Source organism: Panicum hallii, chromosome 9, assembly GCF_002211085.1.
Source record: "Panicum hallii strain FIL2 chromosome 9, PHallii_v3.1, whole genome shotgun sequence".
Taxonomy (NCBI): Eukaryota; Viridiplantae; Streptophyta; class Magnoliopsida; order Poales; family Poaceae; genus Panicum; species Panicum hallii.
This window is the reverse complement of record NC_038050.1, coordinates 2,784,301-2,801,824: the sequence shown is the minus strand read 5'-3', so window position 1 is coordinate 2,801,824 and position 17,524 is coordinate 2,784,301. Positions and strand designations below refer to the sequence as shown.

At 47.9% G+C, this 17,524-nt stretch overlaps 4 protein-coding genes across 4 annotated transcripts; 2 read left to right on the top strand and 2 right to left on the bottom strand.

The window, feature by feature from the left end:
• Nucleotides 1–421: 421 nt before the first annotated feature.
• On the top strand, nucleotides 422–6,417 carry LOC112876329 (DNA (cytosine-5)-methyltransferase 1A-like). Its single transcript, XM_025940415.1, is given in 13 exon segments — nucleotides 422–1,807; nucleotides 2,009–3,291; nucleotides 3,294–3,421; nucleotides 3,579–3,743; nucleotides 3,854–3,983; nucleotides 3,986–4,048; nucleotides 4,134–4,245; nucleotides 4,325–4,472; nucleotides 4,566–4,763; nucleotides 4,850–5,128; nucleotides 5,231–5,392; nucleotides 5,512–5,730; nucleotides 5,964–6,417. Coding segments are annotated over 13 exon segments (4,392 nt in total). The 5' UTR covers nucleotides 422–434; the 3' UTR covers nucleotides 6,096–6,417.
• Nucleotides 6,418–6,688: 271 nt separating this feature from the next.
• On the bottom strand, nucleotides 6,689–7,851 carry LOC112876410 (PRA1 family protein E-like). The gene has a single exon (XM_025940512.1). The coding sequence runs from the start codon at nucleotides 7,648–7,650 to the stop codon at nucleotides 6,964–6,966; it is 687 nt and encodes a 228-aa protein (XP_025796297.1). The 5' UTR covers nucleotides 7,651–7,851; the 3' UTR covers nucleotides 6,689–6,963.
• Nucleotides 7,852–10,825: 2,974 nt separating this feature from the next.
• LOC112876731 (protein WRKY1-like) lies at nucleotides 10,826–13,062 on the top strand. Its single transcript, XM_025940900.1, has 3 exons — nucleotides 10,826–12,056; nucleotides 12,148–12,273; nucleotides 12,614–13,062. The coding sequence occupies exons 1-3, from the start codon at nucleotides 11,152–11,154 to the stop codon at nucleotides 12,774–12,776; spliced, it is 1,194 nt and encodes a 397-aa protein (XP_025796685.1). The 5' UTR covers nucleotides 10,826–11,151; the 3' UTR covers nucleotides 12,777–13,062.
• A 2,490-nt stretch (nucleotides 13,063–15,552) lies between these two features.
• Nucleotides 15,553–17,524, bottom strand: LOC112876732 (40S ribosomal protein S15). Its single transcript, XM_025940901.1, has 4 exons — nucleotides 17,374–17,524; nucleotides 17,144–17,298; nucleotides 17,005–17,062; nucleotides 15,553–16,089 (listed from the first exon to the last, which is right to left on the bottom strand). Exons 1-4 carry the CDS (start codon nucleotides 17,374–17,376, stop codon nucleotides 15,841–15,843), a joined length of 465 nt encoding a protein of 154 aa, XP_025796686.1. The 5' UTR covers nucleotides 17,377–17,524; the 3' UTR covers nucleotides 15,553–15,840.

Below are 17,524 nucleotides of genomic sequence, written 5' to 3'. Positions count from 1 at the left end.
AGCAAAAAAACAAGTATACAAAACGTCCCAAGTCTTGTCTTTTCTAACTTCATCCACTCGTCATCATCTTGCCTGAAACCTGCAGTTTTAAGTATCTGGTATAGGCGGCATAGTCTATCATGTTCATTAGTCAGGCATGCCTAGATTTGATTATATGTACTAACAAATTGATTCAGCATGGTGCATCTTTTGCTGCATGAATTGAGCTGTTGCTTTCTGCATACACTTATTTAAAGTCTATTAAATACAATTCTGTTTTTCAAACTCTTTTCCATGTTTAAATGAATGCATGTGTTTCAGATCGTCCTTTCCTTAGTATTCAGTTATTTTAGTGTGTTCATTGCTTTTCTGGTTTTCAGGAACAAAGAAGCGCAAAGCAAAGCTTCAGAATACGGAAGTTGATTTCACTGAGAATGAAAAAATGGTGACTGAACATGAGGCTAAAACAGAGAGCAAGGGCACCACTGATGAGCCTGTTGTGCAAGAGACCAAAGAGGGCAGCTGCCTGTTCTAATTTCAAAGAGAAGGAATTGGACTTATCTGAAAAAGATTTATTTATCACAGTCGAGGAAAGTAGGGTGGAAGAATGGGAAATAGATGCTGTTAGGTTGACAAAAACAGAACCTGAAGACCGTCGACCTTCCAGAAAACTCATTGATTTCGCCTTGCATGATGCGGATGGTAATGTGCAGCCCTTTGAAACGTCCGAAGTTGATGCTATTTTCATAACAGCTCTTTTCATGCCCTTGGACAATGGTCTGGAAAAGGATAGAGAAAAGGGTATACGCTGTTCAGGATTTGGGCAAATTAAGGACTGGAAAATTTCTGGGTACAATGAGGGTATTGCTGTAATTTGGGTTTCAACAGAAATAGCTGATTACAAATGTGTGAAGCCGGCAAGCAGTTACAGATCCTATTTTGAACACTTCAGTGAGAAGGCTCGAGTCTGTGTTGAAGTTTACAGGAAGTTAGTCAAATCAGTTGGTGGAAATCCTCAGATAGGCCTGGAAGAGTTGCTTCCTAGTGTTATCCGTTCCATTAATTCAAGCAGAAAATCTCGTGGGACAATGAGCAAGGACTTTGTCATCTCCATTGGTGAGTTCATATACAGCCAATTTGTTGTATTAGATAATACACCAGACATCAACGATGAGATATTTGTCACACTTCCTGTTCTTATTGCACTAAGAAATGAAAGTAAGTCTAGAGTAGAATTCAACAAGTTCTCTGCTATGCCTTCAAGCGGAACTCTGAAGATAAAGGATGAGCTGTGTAAGGTAGTAGGTGAGGATGATGAGAAATTAGCAAGACTGTTGCAGGAAGAGGAGGAATGGAAGATGATGAAGCAGAGAGGGAAACGTGGAACCTCACAGAAAAATGTCTACATCAAAATTAGTGAAACTGAGATTGCCAATGACTATCCATTGCCAGCTTACTATAAATCATATAGTCAAGAAATGGACGAGTACATATTTGATAGTGACAATGGCATGTTTTCTGGTGATATGCCCGTGAGAATCCTTAACAACTGGGCTCTTTATAATTCAGATTCCAGACTCATTCCTTTGGAGCTCATCCCTATGAAATCAGGAGCTGAAAATGATACAGTAATCTTTGGATCAGGTTTTATGAGAGAAGATGATGGTAGTTGCTGTTCAACTGCTGAGTCAGCACAGTTATCTTCTTCCTCAAGTAAATTGTGCCAAGAAGATCAGGGAATTTCAATTTATCTGAGCCCAATAAAGGAGTGGGTTATTGAATTTGGTGGTTCAATGATCTGCATAACCATTCGAACTGACGTGGCTTGGTAAATACCCTGAGAGCTCTGTTGCATTTTATACTCGTAACTGCTCAAAATAGATGCTAGCTCTTTGATTTTAAAAGGCTTCACATGCATTGCAGCTCTGCCCTTGAATTTGACACTTTATTTTAAGCACGGCATCCTGCAGTTGCTTTCTCTTTAGCCTTCCTTCAACTAATGTATGATCATTGATATCATTTTTTTCAGGTACAAATTACGCCAGCCAACAAAGCAATATGCTCCATGGTGTGAGCCTGTGCTGAAAACAGCAAGGCTGGCTGTTAGCATCATCACCCTTTTAAAAGAACAAAGTCGTGCTTCAAAGCTTTGTTTCACCGAAGTGATTAAAAAAGTAACAGAATTCGACAGTGGACACCCTGCATTTATATCATCAAGCACAACTGTTGTTGAAACATATGTTGTGGTACATGGACAAATTATACTTCAACAGTTTGCAGACTTTCCAGACGATTCGATCCGACGGAGTGCTTTCGTCAGAGGCCTCGTACTGAAGATGGAAGAAAGAAGACATACAAAGTTGGTAATGAAGAAAAAATCCCAATTGATGAGAGGAGAGAATCTGAACCCAAGTGCAAAAATGGGCCCAATATTAAGAAGGAAGCTTATGCGTGCAACAACTACAAGATTCATCAGCAAGATATGGGGTGATTATTATGCCGCACACTTCCCAGAAGATACTATGGTAGATGGAAATGAACAAAAGGAAATTGATGAGGAGCAAGAAGAAAACGAAGATGTTGATACTGAAGAGGAGGTTATTGTTGAAATTGAACAGCCTGTGAGGACCCCACCATCAACACAGTCTAGAAGGTCACCATCAAAGACTTGCAAGGAAGTTGACTGGAAAGGGGAAACAGCTGGAAAAACAGTGTTTGGGGAAGTTATATACAAATGTGTTACAGTTCGAGGTCTTACTATTGGTGTTGGTCAGTCAGTCACATTGGAAGATGATTCAGGAGAAGCCATCATGTGCTTTACTGAGTACATGTATGAGAAACATGATGGTACAAAAATGGTTCATGGAAGAATTCTGCAAAAAGGTTTTCAGACTGTTCTTGGCAATGCTGCAAATGAAAGGGAGGTTTTCTTGACTAATGATTGTCTAGAATTCGAAGTAGGTGACATCAAAGAATTGGTGACTGTTAATGTCCAATTGATGCCATGGGGCTACAAATACAGGAAAGAGAATTCAGAAGTTAATAGGATTGAGAGGGCGAAGGCAGAGGAGAGGAAGAGGAAGGGTCTACCTGTTGAATATTTTTGCAAAAGCTTATACTGGCCAGAGAAAGGTGGTTTCTTCTCTGTTCCTCATGATAAACTTGGCATTGGAACTGGTGCCTGTAGCTCCTGTAAGGAGAGAAAACAAGTTGGTGATGAATTCAAGATACTTTCGGAGACCAGTTTTGTCTTCAAGAATATCAGATACAATGTTAATGACTATCTGTATGTTAGGCCTGAATTTTTCTCCCAGGGGAGGGCCACGAGACCCACAAAGCTGGAAGAAACGTGGGTCTAAAGCCTTATGTTGTATGTCATGTGTTGAGTATCCATGCTCCTGCTGGATCTAATAAAGCGCATCCAGAATCAACAAAAGTCAATGTAAGAAGGTTTTACAGGCCTGATGACATATCATCAACAAAAGCCTATACATCAGATATCAGAGAGTTTCGCTAGTTATGTCTAATCACTGCAGCATTCTTCTTTAAATTATGTTGATGAACTTGTGACTAACCACTTGAGCTGTCGTTTGATCCAGGTATACTACAGTGAAGATACCATGACTGTGCCAGTGGCCATGATTGAGGGAAAATGTGAAGTTAGGATGAAGGACGACCTTCCAAATTCAGATCTTCCAGTGGTGGCTGAGCACGTATTTTACTGTGAACATTTGTTTGATCCTGTTACTGGAGCCCTGAAACAGGTGAGACATTCTGAATTTCACGTTTTCCATTTCTCAGTAGCTTAGACTTTTTTTCCTGAAAATTTTCTTTAGATGGTTAATTGAACTTATCTTACTTTATCTTGAACCAGCTTCCACCCAATGTTAAAATCATGTCACTGATAAGGAGGTCACCTCCTGCATCAAAGAAGAATAAAGGAAAGCAAATTTGTGAGCATGAGCTAGCTGGTTCAGACAAAAAGAAGGATATGCCATCAGAGAACACTTTGCAACTCTTGATATTTTTGCTGGCTGTGGAGGTTTATCTGAAGGATAGCAGCTAGCTGGTATGCATTTGTTGTGCAGATTTTGATGTGGGTTGATGGGAACACCTTGACTACCACATTACTTTCTGATCATACAATTCTGTAGGAGCATCACAAACAAAGTGGGCAATTGAATATGAAGAGCCTGCTGGGGAAGCATTTGGTGAAAATCATCCAGAAGCAGCAGTATTTGTGGAGAACTGCAATGTGATTTTGAAGTACGCGCAATTCTTTCTTATGGATATGATTATTCATGCATACTGTGTCTTTGACTCATTTCTGAGCATTATCACGCAGGGCAATAATGGATAAGTGTGGTGATGCTGATGATTGCATCTCTACTTCTTAGGCTGCTGAACGAGCATCAAAACTTTCTGATGGGAAGACCAAGAATCTGCCTGTGCCTGGCGAAGTAGACTTTATCAATGGTGGACCTCCATGTCAGGTATGTTGTTTTTCCTCTGAATGGGACACATTTTTATGCTTATTCAATCCTCTTAACCAATTGCATGATTTTTTCTGCACATCCTTTTTGCAGGGTTTTTCTGGAATGAACAGATTCAATCAAAGTCCCTGGAGCAAGGTTCAGTGTGAGATGATCCTAGCATTCTTCTCTTTTGCGGAATATTTCCGCCCTAGATTCTTTCTCCTAGAAAATGTCAGGAACTTCGTTTCGTTCAACAAAGGCCAGACCTTCAGACTAACACTAGCATCACTCCTTGAGATGGGATACCAGGTGCTTGCCATTTTTCTCTTATAGTACTTGCATTCTAGCATTTCGTTCAACACTGAATGTTGGAGCCTTTTCCTTCACATTTTCAGGTTCGATTTGGCATTCTAGAGGCAAGTGCTTATGGTGTCGCCCAGTCCAGAAAAATGGCATTCATCTGGGCTGCCGCACCCGGAGAGATCCTTCCGGAGTGGCCTGAACCAATGCACGTCTTTGCTAGCCCTGAGCTGAAGATAAACCTACCTGATGGCAAATACTACGCGGCTGTCAAGAGCACTGCCGCAGGGGCACCTTTCCGGTCAATAACAGTTAGAGATACAGTAGGGGATCTCCCACCTGTGGAAAATGGCGCCAGCAAGCCAACAATACAGGTATGAGTCAGTGTCACTGCAACTTCACTCTCTGGTTGCTTTCTTCTCTTGGTGCCCTTGATCTTGTAGTATCAGCTGGATTTACTCTTTTCTGTGGTGCAGTATGGGAGCGAGCCAGTGTCATGGTTCCAGAAGAAGATCAGACGTAACACGATGTCGTTGAATGACCACATCTCCAAGGAGATGAACGAGCTGAATCTCATCAGGTGCAAGCACGTTCCAAAGAGACCTGGCTGTGACAGGCATGACCTGGCAGATGAGAAGGTAACCACATTATGCTCCTTAGCCCCCGGTGGTAGTTTTGTACTACCTTTGCCTTTGCTCTAGGTAACCATGGCCCATTGCCAATGGTTAAGAAAATTCTCGTGGATGCGAGTACGCAGGTGAAGCTGTCAACCGGGCAACTGGTGGACCTGATACCCTGGTGTCTGCCCAACACAACCAAAAGGCACAATCAGTGGAAGGGGCTGTATGGAAGGCTGGACTGGGAGGGCAACTTCCCCACCTCCGTGACGGATCCCCAGCCTATGGGCAAGGTCGGCATGTGCTTCCACCCTGAGCAGGACAGGATCATCACAGTCCGTGAGTGTGCCAGGTCTCAGGTAATTCGCCAATTTGGCACCCCAACAACCAATCCTGCTTCAGTAGCTCAGTAACCTAAATTATCAATGCTTAGTAGCTTTTGCCTGTTCTATAGTGTCTGAATTATCTAACGAGAACCACACACAGGTTCAGACTTGAGGGCACTTTTTGATGAACTTCAGAGCATTTCCGCGCAAATTCTTTTTTCTTACTCTGAATCTACTGATCTTATTTGCATGGTCTATGTATGCAGGGCTTCCCTGACAGCTACCGGTTCGCGGGCAACATCCAGTGCAAGCACAGGCAGATCGGGAATGCCGTGCCGCCTCCGCTTGCCTACGCGCTCGGGAGGAAGCTCAAGGAAGCCATCGACGCCAAGCGCTGAGCCGCTTGCCTGCGTCGCCCGTCAATTTTTTGGGTTGGTCCTGATGCATGTGATCGGCACTGGACTTGCAGCATTTTGTGAACAGACAGACTCTTAACTGGGTTCCGGGATGGTTACACGGACGGCCTTCTGTACATCTAACGGAAGGAGGATGTTTAAGTGGCTAACACCAATAGGATCATAGCATTGGTGGTATATTTTGTGGACGGTAACTTATGTCAGCGGGGTACACTCTTTTGTGGAGACTGAAGCCCTTGGCGGTCTAATCCAATCTTTTGGGGACTGTAATTTAAGTGATATGATAACAATATTGCTTTCTGAAGGCATGAGCCAAGTGTAAAATTTATGAGACTTTCTGGGGCATCTTGTCAAGCAGTGATGAGCTTTACTTGCTGCCTTCATCAAAATGCAGAGAAAAACGAACCCATATCTGCGCTCAACAATTTAAGCTCACTTGGCACTTGGTCCTAGTTCATAGCTAAGCTATTCATATGAATTTCCAGCGAAGTTTTATACCCAATTTAGTTAATGAGTGTTTAGCTGGTGATTTACACTTCCCTGCATGTGCAGGGATGCTCTGCAAGTTGTCTTTCTTCAAAGCAATTTAAATAATCCCAGATCCCAATCACCTCAAAATTGCACAAAAATTACACATCACTACATCGAAATCAAAAGGAACCCGAAAATGGCTGTACACAGCATGCAAACTACAAATGAAGTTAAGAACACGCTGCAAAAATAGTAAGAACATCACAGCTTCCATGAACACCTTGCAAACTCCCAGGGATGGATCAGAACCACCAAGAATCCCCTGCCCCATCCAAGAACACAATCAACAATCTCATCAGCTGAATTGCCCCCGCCTCTATCATCTCGGGAGCGTGTAGCCGTATCCGTTATCCGTGAATGAGCCGCCGGCGACGTCGAACGCGTCCCTCTCGTCGAGGTAGTAGTTCACCCTGAACGCGGCGTGCACGCCGATGACGGCTGCGGCGACGACGAGCGAGACGAGGAGGTTGAGCCCGGCGCGTGTGAGCGCGACGGCGAGCACCGTGGCTGCCGAGAGCACGGCCAGCACGACGCGGTCGTCGACCTCGCGGCGGAGGCAGACGAGCGGCTTCCCCTCGCCGCGGCCGAAGTAGAGGCCCAGCCAGGCAACGAAGAGCGCCAGGAACACGAGCATGGACACCGGGCGGTAGACGAGGCCGAGGAAGACGAGCACGAGCGCCGCCAGCGCGTAGTTGGCGCGGAAGTAGGCGAGGTTCCGCCGCGCCCGCGCGCGGGCCTCCCCGCAGCTGTCGGGGCGCGAGAACGCCGTCGGGTCCAGCACCTCCCGCCACGCGCGCGGCCGCCCCGCCGCGGACCCCGCGAACGCCCGCGCGCGGGAGAAGAAGGCGACCCCGGCCTCCGCCGCCGTCGCGGACGACGAGGGCGCCGCCGCCTCACCGCCCGCCGCCCCGTCCGCCACCGCGACACCCTCCGGCCTGGCCGGCGGAGGCGGGGGTGAGGTGGGGACGGCGCCGTAGCGCGACCACGACGCGGTGGAGGAGGACATGGCGCGCGGGCGGGGCGGGGCGAGGGCGGGCCCTGGCCGGCGGGGGTGGCGCTGGATCGGGCCTCGGGCGGTGGGATTGGTGCGGTGGCTTGCGCTGCTGTGTTCGGGCTGGCTGCTTGGCTTCTTCGATCGGGGGGCGCTGGGAAGCGGATGCGGATCTGAGAGAGAGAGAGAGAGAGAGAGAGAGAGAAGGGGAAGGTCTAGCCGTCTGGGGATTGATTTTCAAGTGGCCAATTGGCTTATTTAATGCCATTTTCAGCGACTTTTGCAGCGTCGGCAGATCAAAACAGCTGAAAAAAAATAGATTTAGTACAAAGCGAAAATGGTTTTGGGCGTGCGAACATGAGTGCCACAACCTTCTCCCAACTGCCAAAGATCATGCATTGCATACACTTGGCTTCATGAGAATGATAAAGAAGACCAGATCGATCGTGTATCCATGGAAGGAAATTTCCCCATCGGTAGACGTTTGGCAGGTTGTTTTCTTTTTCTTCTTCAGTGAAGCCAAATTTGGCACATGATCTTGGGCACCGTTCAATCCTTGTTGAACATGATGTTATTCTTGATGCAAAATCCATCGAAATTAGAAGGTTGTGCGTCTTCTTCGGAATGGAAATGCATCATCCCATAGAAGTACGGGAACCTACAAAGATCGCAGCTACTACATTCGTATCTAGAAAAAGTTTAGGACATCGTTTTAAATTTGAGAAATTGAAGGACCATAGTTGCAAACAAACCGAAGCTTTCCCCTCGAGCCGTGCACGGTCTTCCGCTGCAGTTTTCGGAACAGTAGCCATCAATCTCGTGTCATGCGACGTGTGTTCTGTTGGTTCCGGACACGGGGAAACGGACACCCAACGGACCGGACGTGCCCACGTTGAACCCGTACGTCTTCCCGGCCGTCCCCGGCTCGCTGCCGGCGGGTCCACGTTGAACCCGTCCCCCCGGGCTGCCGCGGCCAGCGGGGTCGGCTTGGGCGGCATGAACATTGGCAGGAAGGCCAGGCCAGGCCGCCCGAACAGCTTGGAAAGCGGAGGGTTTCCGTAGCTCGTCCTCGGCTCCTCGCCGGCGGCGACGGTCACCAGCTGCCGGGGACCGGGGTCGTCGGCGGGCAGCTACTGCTCTCTGGACGAATTGACCAAAACGATTCTTGGGGCGATGGCTGATTGGTAACTAACTCGAAGTTGGTAGCGCTTGATTAAGATTAATGCATTCTCATTGCTGAACGTTGCTGGAGTTCAGTGGAATTCATGTGTTTCCCACTTGAGCGTTAATCTAGCTCCTCAAAAAGCTGCTGTGACCGTTAACCCTCGAACAGAAATTAAATCTCTCTCTGCTCAGGATACCTCTTCGTTCCGAACAAATCACATCGAGCCACGCATCGTCTGTGTAACGAGGAGCATGCAGGAGCCTATCCCTACAGCTTCCCCGAACAGTAGCCATCCATCAGTGTCGTGTCACGCAACGGATGTTTGCTGGCTCCGGACACGGGGAAACAGCCACCGTACCGACCGGGCGCGCCCGCGCCCACGCCCACGCCACGTTGAGCCCCGCCTTCCCGGGCCGCCCTCCCCGGCTGACGCGCCCGTCCGGCCGCCGGCGCCTAACCCAACAGGGCGATCGCAGAGTGGGCTGGGAGGACACAGGACACGGCACGTGCCTGGCCGCCCAAGCAGCGTGGAAAAGTCGGGATCGGGTCGCAGGGTGGAAGAAGTAGAAGAGAAAAGGTTGCGGAGACCCCCACGTCATCCGGGGCCGTTTCGTTCGGCCACGTACGCTGAAAGGCGAACGGTTCATTCCGCCGGCGACCTCTACCCGTCGCTCCGGCGGGGCGGCGGGCGGTGGCGGTGGCGCTCGGCTCCTCACGCCGCCACACGCGCGTGCTACTCTCCACACCACTCTCGGTCTCTGACCAGATAGATGACCCCTGGCTGAAATTTCATTTCGAAGATGCCTCGGCGATAGCCGGTAGGTTACTCAAAGCCGGTAGCGTCTGATTAGTGCGCACGTAGTAGACCTTGACCAAGTGCCAAATGGTAAAAGCGTGGACCATTATGCCAAATGAAGAGGCACAGCTTCGGGCCTTGGGCTCTTCATTTCAAGGCGGCTCAAGTCTTCTTTCGCTAAGCACGACGGTGATGCAATGGGCCAGAGCTGATTCCGAAAGAAATGGGCTCGGCTCCTCTCGGTTGATGATGCGGGGGCCCTCCCGAGTTTTTGACTAGCCCGATGGGTGACACGGACACGGCAGTCACTGAACAAAGACAATTGGAACTTCCAAACCAAAAGTCAACACGTAGACTCGTTTTTTTTCCCCTCTCTTTCACCGATCAAGACGCTATGAGGTCCTTTTAATAAAACTTATTTTAACGTGACTGGTCAACTTACGATGGAACGCTCCTAAAAACGTACTCCTGCTTCAGAGGGGGGGAAAAACAGCTCTGAACTGTCACTCCACAACAATTCCTTACAGATGGGCTGGGTTGACTCTGACCTCTCTTGCGCTTTCCGACTAGGCCGAAATTGGGCCCCCATAATTTTTTCTCCAGCATACTATACTGCAATAATGTTTTGATTGCATTTCACATCGTATCATCATCCTATATCGGTTGCATGAGATTTTTTATTAAACTATCAGCCAATTCTTATCAAGATCGTGTGCTACGACGTCAAGCTGTGGTACTTGAACAGCTAGCTTTCTATTAAACTAGCCGAAATTGGACATACACTGACAAGTCGCAACGAACAAAAACAATTCAAACTCCCAGCAACGAGCAACCACACAATGTCGAATTGTTGATCCTTTCAGACACTGAGCTGGACAATACATAAATTCAACATCAGTTGGGTCTTCACTGAGAAAGTTGCTATACTTAAACCATTTTTATCATTTTCTCTATCACCTTGTCAGCTTTAATTTACACCCGTAATTGACCAGCTTAAAAAACAAAACAAAAGGCAAGAGGATATAGTTGTTAACTCGGAATGGATGTCTTGACACCTAAAAAAATTGTTTGAACCTCTCAAAAAAAATGTTTGAAACAATCACAAGATATCTGGGCCGTCCATCGTACCGACGGCCCTGATCATTCGATCATCACCCTCGTTGACTTTCCTAAATTTTTTATTCCGATCGTGCTCCACCTCTCACTCCCAATTGGAATATCATACTCGCCAGAATTACTTCCTGCACAAGTGAAGAACCCAATGAGACTGCCTCGCATCTGCTCTCCCTCTACAAGTTCACACGAGGATCTTGCAAAGACCCTTTCCAACGCCACCGTTGCTGCAATTCCTGCTACCTTTCTCTCTCCACTCAATTCATATCTTCTGGTACCAGTTCATGTGCAAATTTAGATTGCATCGTTGCATCTTCAGTCCTTGGTCAAAATCTGATCTCTGATCGATCTTGTTCACCTTGATACTCCATTGCACCACATCAGATTAGCAGTGTGCTACTATCGCTTTGGATTCTTGGTAGGTGCAGGTTCTTTGATCGCCATGGAGGTGGTGGAGGAAGCCAACGGGGCTGCCGTCGAGAGCTGCAAGAAGCTCGTCGCCTTCCTCTCGCTGTCCGCTGGCGATGCTTTCCGGCCTATGCCCGTAGCCGCGGAGACCGACGAGGCGGTCGCCCGGTTCGGCAAGGTGGTCGCCGTCCTGAGCGACAGGCTCGGCCATGCCAGAGCAAGGATCGGCAGCAAGAGCAGTCCGGCGCTTCCCGTCGATGCAAGCTGCCTCTTGGATCATCCGTCGTTGGCACCGGGCCACTCACCCAACGGCCGGCACCTCGTCAGTAGTATTCCGGCGCCGGCGCCGTCGGCGGCGACGATGCGAAGCGTTGCGCCGATGAGAGGCCATGAAACGGAGGTGGCGCCGGCGGTCCTGGTATCGCCTTGTGCCAACGTGGCACCGGCACCGGCGGCGGCCAGGAAGTTCGACAGGAACATGTTCCTCGAGACGCCACTCCTGGAGCTGAACTCTTGCGGCGTGCTTCCCTCCACGCCCATGGCGGCGGCGCAGAAGAACACCTCGACAGTTGTTACCGCCCCCTCGCCCAATCCTTGCACCACCATCGCCAGTCATATCCAGTTCCAGCCGCAGCAGCAGCAGGCGAAGAAGCAGAAGAGCTTCCAGTTCGACCAGGCGCCGAGAGGGGAGCAGTTCCACATCGAGGTGCCGGTGCCGCTTCCCCGGGGCGGCGGCGGCGGCGCCAAGGAGGTGATCAGCTTCAGCTTCGACAACAACTCGGTGTGCACCTCCTCGGCGGCGACTTCCTTCTTCACCTCCATCAGCAGCCAGCTGATCAGCATGTCCGACGCCGCCACGAGCTCCGCCGCCACGGCGAAGAAGGCTTGCGCCAAGAGAGGGGAGGACGGCAGCGTCAAGTGCCATTGCCCAAAGAAAAAGTAAGTTCCATTTCGCATCCTTGGTTTGTTTTTTTCTCTTTGCAATGATGCAATGATTGTGATCTGTTGCTGGTGAATCGATTCCGTGCAGGAAGCCGAGGGAGAAGAGGGTGGTGAGGGTGCCAGCGATCAGCGACAAGAACGCCGATATACCGGCGGACAACTACTCATGGAGGAAGTATGGGCAGAAACCGATCAAAGGCTCTCCTCACCCAAGGTATCTTGAGCATTTCTCTTCACACCATTGCTTTGTTGGTACTCAATGAGTTTCCCCTGTGCCAATTTAGCTGCCATGCCATACTGCTGCTACTCTTTGATCGTTGTCAGATCAATTGCATTTTGCACCATCGCTCTTGGCTTCTTCCAAATTCCCCTTGGAATAGAATCGGTCAGTCTGTAACGGGGATCGTTACTCTGACAAACGCTGTGTTCTTATCAACTAATTTCAGAAGGAAATAAAACCAAGAGACTTAGCACATACTACTTAATTAGTATACAATTATGAAGTCTGAACGAGAGGGGTGATGAACATTCTATGATCTCAATTGTGCGTGCAGGGGGTACTACCGGTGCAGCAGCAAGAAAGACTGCCCGGCGAGGAAGCACGTGGAGCGGTGCCGCAGCGACGGCGGCATGCTGATCGTCACCTACGAGAACGACCACAACCACGCGCAGCCGCTGGACCCCTCGGTGCTCCCCGCAAACGCGGCAGAAGCCTGAGAGGCGAGAGCATCATATCGGAGCCTGTCAATGTCATGAGCGACACATAAAGATCGACCAGCTGCGACCACGGGAAATCTCTGCAGCAAGCATGTCCTTGCCTTAGGATTGTTCAGGCTGATGTAAACGAACGAAGAGCACGAATTCTTTCCAAGATGTACAGTGAGAACTCGATTGCATTGTCACTGCTTTTGTTCCTTGTGTTTGTGTAGCTACATTCTTTGCGACGAGGCATCTAGTTTGCGCATGCCAAAGACTACTGACTAGATGATTTCATTGTTGTACACTTTTGTGTCCGGTTGTCCCCTAGCTTATGTTTGATCTCGGAAAAGTACTGTAGCAGTGTAGACTTCTATGCAGAATTCACGTGTGACCAACCTGTTTCGTCAAACCTCACTGATCTTTCTGGCTATCTACTGCGGATGCGAGGCACACGAGTGCCTCAAGAACATGAACACATCGAGACTCTGCTGAATAATCACAGATTCTCCCAGCCGCAGCTAACACAAGTGATTAGGTGCCCGCCCGCCTCTTATACTTTCCGAATCCCGAGCCGGGCCATCAGCCATCAGAATGCGGTTAAGCCATCAGCATGACCATCAGCATGCGGTTAAGCGGATTCCGTGGAGCCCTAATTGGCATTGCCATCACAGCGCACGCTTTCTTTAATTTTTAGTCCCGAATAATCCCGGCCCTCATGCTGTTCGTCCGTCGTTGCAGAGCAGGCGATGCGGTTAAGCAACTGTCAGCTGCTAATCTGGCTGGATCGACCGCGGCCTGGAGAGATATCCACATGCGCGGGGTCGTTAGGGCATTTAATGCGCCCCCCCATGATGAGCGCCGATGATTACTGGCGCTAAGCATGTGCGCGCGCGCCCCCCGTGCCGTGGATCTTACTGACACTCTAATCCTGATTATGTTCAGGAGAGATAGAGCTGGCACACAATTATTTCGACATTGCTTGAATGCCTGATGAGATTATTGATGCTCATCTGCAGGGCCTGTGAGCTATACTTTTTAGCATATCTTGGCAGGTTTGATCTGTATACAATGAATAAAAATGATAAATCGGAGTCATAGTAAGGGTGTAGGCGATGTGTACAGTCTGTTCTGCCGCTTCCGTAGTCCATGCAGCTGCAACTTGTTCGTCAGTAAGTTACAGCTTGGTTGCTCTGTACACTGACTGCAGTAGAGAAATTTGTTATTATGAATTTGCAGTAGGATATTGGGCTATTGGCTGTATACCTCATATTTTTCTAGTGCAACAAGAAGATGTTTTTTTTTTACTCACAATTTGGTTGCTCCAATTATTCAGTTAGTGGGAGCAAGCAAGAACTGTTGATTTGTTTTAGCTCTGATTCATGGATTGCATCACTGTTTTCGGTCTGACTAACGATGCCAGCTGCAAGGCTAAAAAGCATGATTAGAATGATAGGAGATGCCTTGAGGGGAAAGAGATAATCAAATTCAAATTTTAAATTAGTCTTGTCTTGAATTAAAAAAAGCAGCGGTCCACGCGGCTAGCTAGCTTGGGGTATGATAATGAGTGAGTGAAAACTAAACACCGGGACCTAGCAGAGGTTGACAAACAAGGCAAACGAATAGGAATTTGACTGCTGATTTGTCCTTTTTATTATAAATTACAAAAACTAAGGAACAGCCGGTAGCAGCCCGCGGCTGTAGGCTGTAGGCTGTAGTGCGGTCATTAGTCAACAAAATTAGGAAAAATAAAACTTAGGAAGCAACAAATTTCTATATGGGTTATCAAAGGTCACAACTGTAAGAACTCCAAGCATATATCAACCTCCTGAAACTGTAAGATACTGGATCCACCAAACTTCGTGACTGGTGACATCTTTAGATGATTGATTTTGCATAAAAACTTCGCATGATTTAAACATAATACATGAAATGAAAAACGTCCACTGCAAGTACTATTATAATAACACGAGAGCTTTAAGAGACGATGCAACCCTGCAGGCAGTGCAAGCCGTGCCGTTTCAAAAAGCAATGCAAGCTGTGGACTGTGTCTCGAGAGCATATGGAATCGAAGCCGGTCTCGCAGCATTTCATCCCCTCTCCTACGGGCTTCTTCAATCACGAGACTTCTCCAATGCCCTGCTCACCCTGAGGTTGTCTATTTACCTCCCTGGTGATTTGTTCTTCGTTGGATTCAGAGACTGGTGAATCTCTCTTTTACACTACTAGTTACCATGATTTTTTTTTTGAACTAACCATGAGCATCGAGCACATAGTAGAATAAGGATGCACCATGCCATAATGCAGGGACAATGAGGGTGGAGAGAATGAAGAGAAGGTGCTTTTGGGCTGGGTGGGAGACGGAGAACGGATCTGAAGTGCAGGACACGCCTGGGAGCAAACGGGTATCCCACGCTGCAGTAACTTTTTGATCTGCTCTCTTCAGCAGAAACCAATGTAACAAGCGTAAACTCTGCAGATGCACGATAGCATAGAACTGGGGATGGAGTCCCCTGATCCTTTATAATTCAACTAAAAGAAGTAATTTTTCTGTTTGCCTAGCACAGATTAAGTCAAACTAGAGTGGATCAATGGACTCTCGACCCTCGAGTACCAGTACAATACTGTTGACCATACACGAGCCAAATGAACCAACCCATACGACCCAGTCAGTTACAGAGCAGCAAATCCAGTTGCCAATCGAACAACAAATCGACATAAAAAGAAAAGGCTCAGAATGGTGCTAATTTGACATGAAAATGAGTGCATCAGCCACCTGTCAAGGCAAGCACCAATCTATCCAAATGTAACTGCAATCAACTCTCATTCCAGCACAGACCCAGTAGCATGACAAGTCCATGACCAACTGGCAGAGAAAAGTACAGCAACAGGATATAGTGAAAGGATAGATAACAAGATACATGAAAGTAATTTTTCATGCAACGAGCCGAAATGGTGATTGAAACAGTTAACAAAGGTTCTGAATAGAACGCTCAGTACATAGCAGGTATATGGAGTTCAACTTGACTGCCCAGACTACATGGAGAACCAAACTCTGGTAGAGAACAAAACCCCATATCCGGCCTCACTTGAGGGGAATGAACCGCGAGGAGTGGGTGGCACCGATACCAGGCCTACCGTGCTTGACAGGCTTGTACGAGATGGAGAACTCTGCGAGGTAGTGGCCAATCATCTCAGGTTTGATCTCAACCTGGTTGAAGGTCTTGCCATTGTAGACACCGATGATGCTACCAATCATCTCAGGCACAATGATCATGTTGCGGAGGTGGGTCCTCACGGGCTCTGGCTTCTCACCGGCAGGAGCATCCTTTTTCTGTTTAAATGAATTCATGCAGGAGCGTATGATTAGCATTCTAGGATATTAATACTAAAAGAGAACTGCTGTATTAATACTATAAGCTATCAAATCTAATCCTGTTAGAAAAAAATGAACAAACACATGAACCGCTGTGGCTTTACAGAAGACAAATAAATACAAAAGGCTACCGACGCATATAAACAGCTCACCTAGTAAGAGAACTAAGTTACACCTCTTAAACATGATAACCCACAAACTTGCTACAGAAACAAACAATTTGAGAAATAAATTTCCATTTCCAGTGAAAGAACATTGCTTCTAATATACTGTCAGTATTGCTCAGATAAACTATCAGCCAGGCCACAATAAGTTTTAAGAAAGGTATAAGCTTTATAAAAGAAAAAAAAATAATCGATAGCTGAAACATGAAAACAGTTGCTCCAGAGAAGTAAACATGTAAACATTGGTTCCAGAAAGACAAATTGGGAGCAGTAAATCAACAAATATGCTTCAGGTTGACTAGTATGCAACATTCAATGCAACACAAGTGACAGAAATTACTGGGGAACTAGTCATCCTATACATATACTATCAACACATCCTATCAACATCAATCAGGCACAAAACTGTCCTTGCAGCCTACTTCCATTAAATCAACATTACACGGCTCTACACTAAATGAACAAAAGGCAATCTAATTGATAGAGACCACTACGCATGCCCTTCAGTTCCAATGGCAATTCACCTCTCCTGGTAAAGACTAAAATGATTACGTGGCATATACAGCTGATATAGCAGAAATACTAGCGCCTTGCCAGCGGTAATGCACTCCCCACAGTTAACAATCCAATTCAGAGCTCACTACAAGCACAAGCCTAGCATCACAAAATTCAGAACTACACTCAGAGGAAAAGTAAACCAGACACCCACCGCCTTGCGCAGCTTCTTGATGAGCGCCATGGGCTTCCTCTTCAGACCCCTCTGGAACCTGCTCCAATCGAACACATCAGATCAGATCATCAGACCAAGCCCGGAACGGCAGGAGACACCGCCGTAAGGAGGTTGTTACCTCCGGCGTGCGCGCGCGGGGAAGAGCTGGACGAGGTCGTCCGTGGACATGTCGAGGAGCGCGTCGAGGTCCACGCCGCGGTAGCTGTACTTGCGGAACGTCCTCTTCTTCGGCTGCCCCGCGGCCGCCACCTCCGGATCCACTTCCACGTCCGCCTGCCACAACCACAAAGCTCAGCATGACGAAGATGAAGAAGAACCGGATAGGATTTCGGAGGAGATTCTGCTCACCATGGTCGAAGGGAAGAGCGGAGTCTCGAGACGAGGCGCGGGAGATGGGGAGCGGAGGCGCTGCTTGGAGGAGGAGCAAGCGGCGGCGGCGGGTAGGGTTTGGGGAGAGCGTTCGTGAGGTGATTATATAGTGCCCGTAAGTGCCACGTGG